The sequence below is a fragment of the Mus caroli genome, unplaced genomic scaffold (assembly GCF_978045245.1).
Source record: "Mus caroli unplaced genomic scaffold, Mus_caroli_1 scaffold_9, whole genome shotgun sequence".
Lineage (NCBI taxonomy): Eukaryota > Metazoa > Chordata > Mammalia > Rodentia > Muridae > Mus > Mus caroli.
In genome coordinates, this window is record NW_028227264.1 from 116,258,927 (window position 1) to 116,270,762 (window position 11,836).

Here is an 11,836-nt window from a genome sequence, read left to right on the forward strand (position 1 = left end):
AATAGGATCTACATAAACAGATGTTTGGGCACACAGACAGTCATGGCAAAACTATCAAAATTAAGCCAGGCATGGTGGCACACGCCTTTAATCCCAGCCCAGCCTTTAATCCCAGCCCAGCACTTGGGAGGCAGAGGAAGGCAGGCGGATTTCTGAGTTCGAGGCCAGCCTGGTCTACAAAGTGAGTTCCAGGACAGCCAGGGATACACAGAGAAACCCTGTCTCCAAAAACCAAAAAAAAAAAAAAAAAAAAAAAAAAAAAAAACCTATCAAAATTATAAAAAGGTGCATCTTGATCAGGATTTACAGGTAAAATTATACTGTTTTATAAATATATCTTATAAATAAATTTACTTTGATTTTATATTCTTTCTAAGCAAAATAAATGAATAAACAAAACAAAACAAAAACAAAACCTGGTGAGATTTCTGTTTCTGAAGTTTTAGTATTTCCTCTTCTAACACTGTAAGATGAAACAATCAGAAGTCCTAATGAGCACAGAAAACTAGCTTCTCTCCAAGACTGGAGTGAAAGCGGTGGCCTGTCATTTTCCAGACTCTGGGGCTCATCTGCCTACTTTGCTAGTACAGCTATTTGGTACTACTCTGTTTCCCTTATATGGCGTTTATTTTTAATACTCCCAAACTCTCAGCACCCGAAAGACGTCTTCACGATTTAAGAATAAAAGGCAGTATAAATTATTCATATGTATTAATACACATATGAGGAATGTACACAATAGTTTCAAACCACCTCACTGAGAGGTTCAATGCTCTATGTGTAAATGATGGCTTTTGCGGGGTGGGGGTTCAGAAAAAAAAAAAAAAAACAAGCACAAGAAAATATGTGGCCAACAATAAAGTACACAAATTCAGTTACAAAAAAATTAGAATAACCCAAAGAACAGTCAGAAAATGTATTCCTCAAGAAGGAAGGCCACCGGGCAGTGGTGGTGCACGCCTTTAATCCCAGCACTTGGGAGGCAGAGGCAGGTGGATTTCTGAGTTCCAGGCCAGCCTGGGCTACAGAGTGAGTTCCAGGACAGCCAGGGCTACACAGAGAAACTGACTGTCCAGGAAGAAAAAAAAAAAAGAAGAAGGAGGAAGACTTGTGTTAAATAACATTCAAATACAAAGTACCAACACCAAAACCAAAACAAAACAAAGCAAAAACAAAGCCTCTCCAAAAATCTCTTAAATTTCCCTCTTCCAAAGTCCATCAGCTGGATATTTAAATAAACAAGGTTCTTGAGAGGTAAAACTAAATGAATACAACAGCATCACAGAATAACATGAGGGTGATACAGTCAGTAGTCATTCACATAAGAAAACGAGTCTCAGTACAGTTTACTCAGGAATCATTATCACATTACATTCAACCTGCTTCAAGTTAACCAAATTCCCTTCCCTTCCCTTCCCTTCCCTTCCCTTCCCTTCCCTTCCCTTCCCTTCCCTTCCCTTCCCTTCCCAGTTGCCATCAGCAATACTGGGAGGCAACACCCTACTGATAAACTGTGGCTCCTCAATACTAATACTAATACTAATACTAATACTAATACTAATACTAATACTAATACTAATACTAATACTAATGGATTTGCTCTAATCCATAGCTAATGAAATTCACAGAGCCAAGGCTAGAACCTATCTTCTTCTTTTTTTGTTGTTTTTTTTTTTTTTGAGACAGGGTTTCTCTGTGTAGCCCTGGCTGTCCTGGAACTCAGAAATCCACCTGCCTCTGCCTGCCAAGTGCTGGGCTGGGAGTAAAGGGGTGCGTCACCACGCCCCGGCTAGAGCCTATCTTCTAAGTGTAGAATCTTTCCAAATAGTATTCCTTCATTTCAAATGGATATATACTATCTCCTGACACAAGTCAACAACATTAGAAACTTTTTCCACATCTTTTATGTGCCCTGAATTGTGCAAAGTGCTTCAGAGTGAGCAATGCTAAAATTAAAATGTACTTCCTCAAAGACTACACATCTCAGGTCATCAAGTGTCATCTAAACAAAATTCCTAGTAGGAGAAAAATTCTGTCAAGAGCATCAAAGTAAGACTGTATTCTTCTTGTTTACTACTGAGGACTCAATACAGTTTAGTTACAATCTAAAGTAATTGTAGCTAGTTCACATCTGTTTCAGAAAATTCTTCAATGTAACAAGTACTTCCAAAAAAAAACAAAACAAAAACAAAAAAAAACAAAAAACAAAAAAAAACAGACAAACTTTCAGTCCTTTCTTCAACTCTATGAGGTAACAGTTGCTTGGCTTCATTTGAAAAATTAGAAAACTGAAATTTGGAGAGGTTAAGTCACAGGATAGTTGAGTCAAAATAGTGACTAGTTCTAGAAAATTTTGAAAATCCACTTAAAGTGTTATGTTAAATAACATTCAAATTTTGTGCCCCCAAACTTAAGTGTGTTCTTTCCACTTATATATAAAGTTTGAATTGTGTTTTTGCCTTATATGTATCACAGTAAGTTCTCCGAAAGATAAAAACTACCAAATTTAAAACTCAACAAAACCTTTGCTAACATTAGCACAAAATAATTTGTCCAACAGAGATAATACAATCCTTCAAAACTGGAAGATATACTATGGATTTTGTAATTTTTAATTATCAGATGTAGAATCTAAAATTGCTTGAAACAGAGATTTAATCACTCACACTATTTAAGGGGGAGAGGGAGCAGGGACCATTTAAAAATTGGTTTGTGAGTCCAAAGCTCTGAGGTTAAAGATTTAAAAAAGAAAAGCCTCTTAGATGATGACTGCATCATACCTTCAGCTAACCTGTATGTGATCCCAAAATTCCATTAAGAACTACAGAGAATTACCCTACCACTCTCCCCCCATTTTATGAAAGTCAACTCACCCTTCAGAACCTAGGCAAGCATCATGTCCCTGACACCAACTTAATTAACAGGGCTGTTCTCTCCATACTACATTTTCTCTAAAGCATGCACCACAAGACCCATGAAGGCTGAGAAATTATTCAGTACAAGCATAATGGTGTGGGGCCCACAAGGGGTCCTTATTAAACATGAAAACACCACTAAGTTCTAAGGAACACCGATGACCTAATACCACAAAATTAAAACCCTATATATAATAATAAATGTTTTCATTACTCTTAGGAGATGCAAATCAGGTCATTTTATATTTGTCCTCCAATATAATTTTCTCTAATACAGACTGATGCCAGTTCTGTCAGATCTAGACATTTTTCCAAGGCCTCTTCATGAAAAACACTGCCCACTCCTCACACATCCTGCTAAAACTTACTAAAGCTTACAGGCTCTACTTTACATCTCTTACAACAGGATCATGTCTTGGGCACTCTTTCCTGGTGAGAATTCACCTCATTTATGCAAAAAGCATTACTGCTCATGAAATGTCCTGTTCTTGTCAAAGCATGGACAACTTGATCCCACTTGAAGGCATTCTACTCCGTCTTCCTTGAGCATCTTTCACCCAGGTTTTGGATCGTGTGCTTACTCATACAAAAATCATAAAAACTATACCCTCAGAGCACTACTTTGTGAATATAAAATTACGGCTAAGCTCCAGGCCTATCTACCCAGCATATCCTCTCAGAACTGTACACTAGGGAGATGTGTAAAATATGTCATCACAGACTGATTGCTACTGCCCAGTCTCACTGTAATGTCACTACACGCCTTCAGTGCTTGTCAATGCATGCTCATCATTTTTAAAACCTGAGTAGTGGCTGAATCTTGTCAGGGCATCCAACTTGAAACAGAAATTTGCTGCCACTCTCAAACTTCTTACCCAAAATTTACAAGATGACCACATAAAAACTAAACTGTCCACTTACATGTACATAACTTAATAGACCTTATTTTTCTTAAAGTAATACTAAAAACAAATGAAAAAAAGAGATTTTTGAGTCCAGACTGATGAAAAAGACCTTTGCATTTCCTTATTTCTAAAACAGACTAACTGTTCTGTCTCTAAAAATGCCAATGTTAAGATTTAAATTACTTTTACACCAAGGTGACAAGCATACAAAACTAAAATACTGTAAAAGTGCTTTGCAACCTGTTATTTTTAAAATATGAAATAGTAAAGCCTTGTCATTTTAAATGACAAGGTAAACTTGATACTATTTTACTGATCCATGAAATCTAAATAAATAAAAAACAAAACTAAACTAAAATCTGTATGCAGGAGAATCAAAATTTACAGTGTAAGAAGACATAAAAGCTCTTTCCTGGCAGACATGACACAAAGCCAACCTTCCCTCTCCAAGCACACTATTACACATCAGTACTACAGCTTGTCCAGATGCTTACACACTCACAATGGAGCCATATTTCAAAATGGTTTATCAGGATGTTTGGTGAGGAAAAAGGCAAGTCTGTTCAATGCCACCCAAACTGCCTACATATACAACAAAGCTTGCTTATCATTCCGTGGCACAGCAAAAATGTACTAAATAGAAATGTACTTTCTTTTCCCCTTTGAGACATGGTCTCAATCCTGGCTGGTCTGGAACTTGCTATGTAGACTAGACTGTCCTCAAACTTACAGAGGTCTGCCTGCGTCAAAGGTGTTTTTTATCACCACCCCCAGCTAAGTGGAGACCTATTTTCACATTAATATCCTTCAATCTAGCAAAAACAGAGAGAGAGCACCCTGAGTACTAGATCAGAATTCATACACACACACACACACACACACACACACACACACGTCAAAGGAGATATATATCTTTAGGAACTCAAGTCTCTGGAAGATACTAAGTAAGCAAGAGATAGATTTCTATGTTCCACTAAATGCCTAAGAGTAAGCCTGGAACCTCTAAAACAACAGAGACCAGAACAATTACAGCTTATTTAATTTCTCACCAGACATGCATACTCAGAGCACTACTTTGTGAATACAAAGTTAAGGCGGCAGCGCTCAGGGCCTATCTACCCAGCATATCATCTCTCAGAACTGCCCTAAAAATCATTTATCATGTTTTTGTTTTCTGCATCTCTAAAACGGACCCAAAAAAGCTGGCTCACAGCTTTAAGGGGCTCTCGCTCAGACCCTGGAAGGCTGAATTAGTTCTCAAAATTTTAGCCTCTCAACAAGACATGGTGCTACGTGCCTGCAATCCCAAAGCAAGTTATAGGACAACCAGGGTTACACAGTGAGACCTTGTATCAAAAACGCAAAACAAATACATCATATGTTAACATTTCTAACATCCAAGTGTAAGAAAATTCCAGTGAGATGTTGTTTGGTCAAGAGGACAATTCTAGCTGAAATGTGCCAAATATATTTTTAAAACAAGATTTAAAAATGTATTAAAGCATCTCACCTAACTTTGTAAGAACTATGATATTCAAGATGGATGATTATATGATCCATATAGCTCAGAAACAGAACACTTGCCCAGTACCTGCCAATGTCCTGGGTTTGATTCTCAGCATATCAAAAACAAAACTAAGACTAGAGAATTCCATCACTGTAGACAGAAGAAAAAAAGAATCTAGTATCAAATAACTTAAAAGTAGTAGGTCATGGCTAAGTATTGTAAATAAATTACCTACTAAGTACTGCCAGTTGCCTTCCACTATTGCCTGTGGCCATGCAAAGTACAGTTAGAAATACAGATCCAAATACCTCATTCAAAAGCAAAACAATGTTAATACTGTATTCCTAATTTTCTTCTCAAGGCTTCACACAGACTCTACAGACACTTCTCAAAGCTAGTTACCTACTTTCCAAAAGGTAAAGCAGTAAATTAAGAATAAAAAAGTAGGGCTGGTGGATGGTTCAGTGGGTAAGAGCACTGACTGCTCTTCCGAAGGTCCTGAGTTCAATTCCCAGCAACCACAGACCTCTTCTGGAGCATTTGAAGACAACTACAGTGTACTTACATATAATAATAAATAAGTCTTTGAGCCAAAGTGAGCAGGGACTGAGAGAGCAGGGTTGACCAGAATGAGCGGGGCTGACTGGAGCAAGCAGAGATCCTAAAATTCAATTCCCAACAACCACAAGAAGGCTCACAACCATCTGTTCAGCTACAGTGTACTCATACATAAAATAAATAAATAAATCTTAATAAAAAAAAAAGAAAAAGAAAAAGAAAAACTCAAAAAACAGATTCAAGAAACAGAGGTGGTGGTGCACGCCTTTAGTCCCAGTACTTGGGAGGCAGAGGGAGGCGGATTTCTGAGTTCGAGGCCAGCCTGGTCTACAGAGTGAGTTCCAGGACAGCCAAGGTACACAGAGAAACCCTGTCTCGAAGGAAAAAAAAAAAAAAAAGAAAAGAAAAGAAACAACTAAGCCAGCAACTGTGTTGCTTGAAGCTTATTTCTTGAGAATCTAACTACTATACATTAAAAGTATGTAAATGTAACCAAGACAAGAGTATTGCTCACACTCAGACTTGTAGGGGCCATGGTGGAGGAGAGACGAGATGTAAATTAAGATCCATGGTGACATACTCAGTAATGAGTATTGGGGACTGGGGGAGTCAGGAACGATTTCATGAAAAAACTGACATAGTCCAGTTCTCAGTAAGTTTACCAAGTAACAGAGGGAAGTGACACTAAACACCCAGAGCCACACATGCAAACAGGCTTATGAATAAAAAGGCAAATGTTCAGACTTAAGGAGCAAATGAGTTCAAAACAGTTAACTCAATCTAAATGGTCTTGGACCCTGAGTTTGATCATATATAAAAATGTGTCTACCAAAGGAAAACTTTGTATTTCTACACAGTTCAGTGTTTTCATTTGTATGTTGTATAAGCCATGCACCCATACCAAAGGTAAAGACATTATCACTTCATAATGCAGCATTCCTCCCTGAAGTCATATACCAAGTATCTGCAGCTTCATGTCAGGGGGAAAAAAAAAAAAACAAACAGAAAACATTGCAAGAATTCTATTTCTGGGGCTGGTGAGATGGCTCAGTGGGTAAGAGCACCCGACTGCTCTTCCGAAGGTCCAGAGTTCAAATCCCAGCAACCACATGGTGGCTCACAACCATCCGTAACGAGATCTGGCGCCCTCTTCTGGAGTGTCTGAAGACAGCTACAGTGTACTTACATATAATAAATAAATAAATCTTTAAAAAAAAAAAATTCTATTTCTAGGGATAGCAAGATGGTTCAGCTGATAAGAGCACTGGCTGCTATTCCTAAAGTCCTGCATTCAAATCCCAGCAACCACATGGTGTTTCACAAACAACGGTAATGGGATCTGATGCCCTCTTCTGGTGCATCAGATCAGCTACAGTGTACTTATGTATGATAATAAATGAATCTTTGGGCCAGAGCAAGCAGGGACTGAGCAAGTGGGGGCAGACCAGAGAAGCAGAGGCTCTAAAAATTCAATCCCCAACAACCACATGAAGGCTCACAACCATCTGTACAGCCACAGTGTAGTCACATCCATAAAATAAATAAATTCTATTTCTAGAACATCCTTGATGATATTGATGAGTAAACTGATTTTCGGCATGATTTGTCCTAAGAGTTGAAAATTTTTAAATAGAAATTGAAGGACACCACACAGAATAACTACAGAAACAAGAAAAAAATAGCAATACTAAAGAGCTCAATAAACTGATGCAAGATAAAGGTATTAAAATAATTATAGAACCTTAAACCCAAATTTTCCTTATAGTTCCTTAAATGTAAATTTCTACAATAGATACCAACTTGAGCACAGCTTTTCCCCATATTGAAAATGTTAGAATGAAATTCAATTCCTTCAAACATCAAAACAGAAATCATTTTTGGTCCGGACAGTCACCTGGACCTAAACAAGAGCCACTTCTATCACAGCACTAAATCTTCTGATCCCCCACTAAATGCAAATCCACTGAAATTACAGTCCAACTCTGGTTAATTCTGCCTCTAAAACCACCCAACCTCTGGTACCTTGACTTACTGTGTTTTGTGTTACAAAATCCACTAGAGGGGCTGGAGAGATGGCTCAGCAGGTAAGAGCACTTACTGCTCTTCCAGGGGACCTGGGTTCAGCTCCTAGCCTCCACAAGCCTCCATGTCAGGGAACTCATAACTTCAGCTTCAGAGCCTCTGAACCCTCAGAAGACACATGCACTCACATACACATTATCCACATGCGAGCACACACCTATACATAATTTACACTAATTCTTAAAAATACCACTACAGTCTGAGTAAGAAAATCTCCTAAAACTATCACCTTCACATAAGCTTTCCTCCAATGTCTGCTCAAACAAACATACAGGATCTACAGCCTGCTTTTAAATGTGTGATACCAAAATTAACCCTATAGTACATTTTTAAATGTTTTATTATATGTGGCTATTTGTGTGGATAACAACAGAAAACAATTTAGGGAAGTTGATTCTCTTGCTCCACCACATGGGTCTCTCAGATCAAACTTCTATCATCAGGCTTGGTGTCAAATGCCTTTATCCAGTCAGCTATGTCATTCATTTGACAGTTAAAATTTTAATCAAAAGATACTACTACTTAATATCACCTAAAAAACAAAAACAAAATTGTACACTTATTTTTTTACTGGTTTACTACTATCTACTCATACTCTAGTTACATACAAAAATCAAACTTTCTAATCAAGCAAATTTGGCCATTTAAAAAAAAAAAAACCTATACTATCTATCCCATGGAGTGTAAAAAAATTCTATAATGATCCATTAAAGTTTAAGTTTTGCTAATATTAGCACCTACTTAAGAAACAAGCAGACTGCCGGATGTCACACCTTTAATCTCAGCACTTGGGAGGCAGAGGCAGGCGGATTTCTGAGTTCAAGGCCAGCCTGGTCTACAGAGTTGAGTTCCAAAACAGCCAGGGCTACACAGAGAAACCCTGTCTGGAAAAACAAAAAAGCAAAGAAGAAAAGAAAAAAGAAAAGAAAAGAAAAGACAAGACAAGACAAGCAGAACAGGGTTACTAGTATTTCTAACTTGCCAGCAGTATAAAATATTTATTTTCGAAGTTTTAAATAAACCTAAGGCATCTCTGAAAAACCAAAAGCACCTACCTTTATATAGGGAAATTAAAGGTAATTATTATTTTAGGGAGCCTATTATTTGGAGTTTGATTTCATTTTCAAATCAAATAGTTCTCAGATGGCTAGGCTATAAACCACTCTCAGACATCAATCTGCTTCATTTTCCACCATACACCATTTATTTGTAAGCACTTTAGAAAGGCTGTATTTACTGATACGTTAATGTGCAGATGACTCTCAGCCTCGAGCATCTGGTAAGGTTACAGGTATCTCTAGACTGCATCTTAGAACCAAAATGCTCTGCCAACACATGCACTACCTTAACTTATGTGTGTTAATAAAGCATTAATAGGAATGCAAAAAATAAAAAAATAAAAGTCAAATACAGTCTTTATTTCTGGTCTAGAGTTAAAAACAAAAAAAGGCACTTTTTAAAAAATGAAAAGGTTTCACTTTAAAATTAAGGATCTTGCAAAGTCAGCAAAAGTGAAAAGTGGAAGAAATTATCTGTGCATTTTGAACTTTTCCTTTAGCTTTAAGATGACAACAGACTGGATAGGCAGAGCACAAGGGTCCTTATTAATCATTTTGGACCATTTAGAAAACATATTAAAGACACAAAACCTGAACACAGACAAATATTTGAATGTAGACAACCATTTCAGTGTACTGGATTTTTAAACACTTCCAACTTGAAATAAAATTACCTTACAAAACTACAAAGGTGACTTCTGAGAAGGAACTGTTGTTGAATATACAAAGCATTCCCAAACATAATACTGTTGTGAAAGTTACCACCCACTTATTTGGAAAGGGAAATCTATAGGAACACGATTCCATCTCCCTAAAACTTCTCACTATGGAGAGTAATAGAAAATTTAGTCAGTTTTGAACATTGTGTCCCTTATGAACAGATCTGGTTAACTTTCTACCATTTGCCAATAATCTAAGGATCATATTGCTGTATTTTATTAGGAACTGTCCAGATGATTAAAGAGAAATCTTTGACTAAGGATTTAATGAAAATGAAGCAAAACACTCTTAACATTTGTCTTCCCAGATGTTGAAAAGTGGAGATGTACCCCTAGGATTTCCAAGAAAGTACCTATGTGTAAGATTTATTTATTTATTTTTTGGAGGTAAAAGCGTACTGATGGGATCTAACGTAAATGCAAATAACAAAACCTTAGAAACAATTTTACAAAAATAAAATTACAATTAGATTTCCCTAAGGGCCTACAGATAACAAGAATTGTAAGCTTTTCTCCTAAGCAAACAGTACCTCAATTAAGAACTACCAGGTTTCTTTTAACCCAACTTATTTCTTCTATGAAACTTTGAAGTGAAGACCTAAAACAAAACGGCAAAAGGTAAAGGGGGCCCGGCGGAAGTAGAAACCAGGGCTTGCAACTTCACAAGAGTGGCTCGGGTTCCTCCTCCGCCGCCCCAGGACCATCGGAACTCAAGAGGCTACACCACTAGAGAGGCTTCCCTCTCCAGGCTCGGGGGCAGAAGCAGCATCTGAGTTGCTCTCTCGCCTTTCCAAACCTTGCAAGGAAGGCCCCTTCGGTATAGCTCAGGGCCTGGAGGCTCCCGAGGCCCGTTAGCCAGTGCGATGTCCCCATCTTACACAAACAAACAAACAAAAAAAAAAGAAAAAAAGAAAACCACACAAGTGGTGGAGGATGCGCGTGTATGGCCAGAAATGTAAAGCTTCAAGGACCAGCAGCTGCTGGGAACGTGGCAGGCAGGAGCCGTGTCCAGCGGCCGGGGCTCCTCGGATGCTGCTGCCTCCGCCACCGCCGCCGCTGCCTTCCCTCCTAGCCCAGGAAGCAGCACGGCGGCAGCGGCTGCTCCGCGCCAGCGGGAGCCGGGGAAGCCCCGCGGCGGGCAGCGGGGGCCCGGGCCTAGGCTCCGGAGCTGCTGCGGCTGCGGTAGCTGCGGTGGCGGCGGCGGTGGCGGCCCGAGCACGGCGACGCTTTACGTCCCGTCCACCCCGCCACACACCCCCTCCCTCCTCCAGCGCCGCCACCCCCTCCCCGCCCGCCCGCCCGCCCGCCCGCTCCGCTCTTCCCTCTCTCGATTGGAGCCGAGACAAAAGCAACGGGAAGCGGCGGGCCAGGACGCTACCCGCGGACCCCGGGCGCGACCGGACCAGCCCCGAGGCATTCCCCCGCCTTGAGGGGGCCCCCAATCCGCCTCCCCCGCCGCGTGCCCCGCCGCCAGACTTCCGAAAATTGGCCAAAAACTCACCGCATGAATTTTCTTGTCCCGCGGATCCAAGATGGCGACGTATCCACCGCGGAGGCTGCTGGGAGCAAGACCTTTACCCTCTGACCCCCGCCGTGACCCCCGTCGCTCCGACTCCGCTCGAAGGCGGCGGCGGCGGCAGCGGCAGAAGCCGGCGAGCAAGCGAGCGAGGCTCGCCGAATGGACAGAACGCCTCCCGCACGCCGGTCGACGGTGAGAAGCGCGACGCTCGCCTGGAGCCTTCCCGGGCTTCCGCCGCCTCCCGCGGAAGGTGCGGCGCTGCCTGGTGGCGGTGACGGAGGAGAGTGGGGCCTGGGCGGCCTCGCCGGGCTCCCGAAGCCAGACCGCCGCCACGCCGGGAGCTGCTGCGGCCACGCTGGGAGCTGCGGCCTGGGGTCCGAGCGAGCGGGCGAGCGCGGTCTCGGGGGCGGGGAGAAGCCGAGGGTGGCGTGGGTCCGCCCACCGGGGGACGCGCAGCGTGTTTGTGTTTGTGTTTTCCTCGGACACCCCGCCCCCGAGCACCTCCTGCGGGCTGTCCCCGGGCTGTCCCCAGCCTGCTGCGCGGCGCGGTGCCTGCGGTGCCTGCGGTGCTCG

At 41.2% G+C, this 11,836-nt stretch overlaps 1 protein-coding gene across 8 annotated transcripts in view; it reads right to left on the bottom strand.

Moving 5' to 3' along the window:
- Positions 1–11,401, bottom strand: part of Cnot2 (CCR4-NOT transcription complex subunit 2) — a 94,119-nt gene extending 82,718 nt beyond the window's left edge. For 3 of the 8 annotated variants that reach the window (XM_029482813.2, XM_085843181.1, XM_021174169.3), the window contains exon 1: positions 11,246–11,401. In XM_029482813.2, the coding sequence (XP_029338673.1) occupies positions 11,246–11,250 (5 nt within the window). In that variant the 5' untranslated portion in view covers positions 11,251–11,401. Of the gene's footprint in view, positions 1–10,274; positions 10,918–11,245 lie in introns of those variants that run through there. The other 5 variants (XM_029482814.2, XM_021174170.3, XM_085843179.1 and 2 more) reach the window with 4 other exon arrangements.
- Between the last annotated feature and the right edge of the window lie 435 nt (positions 11,402–11,836).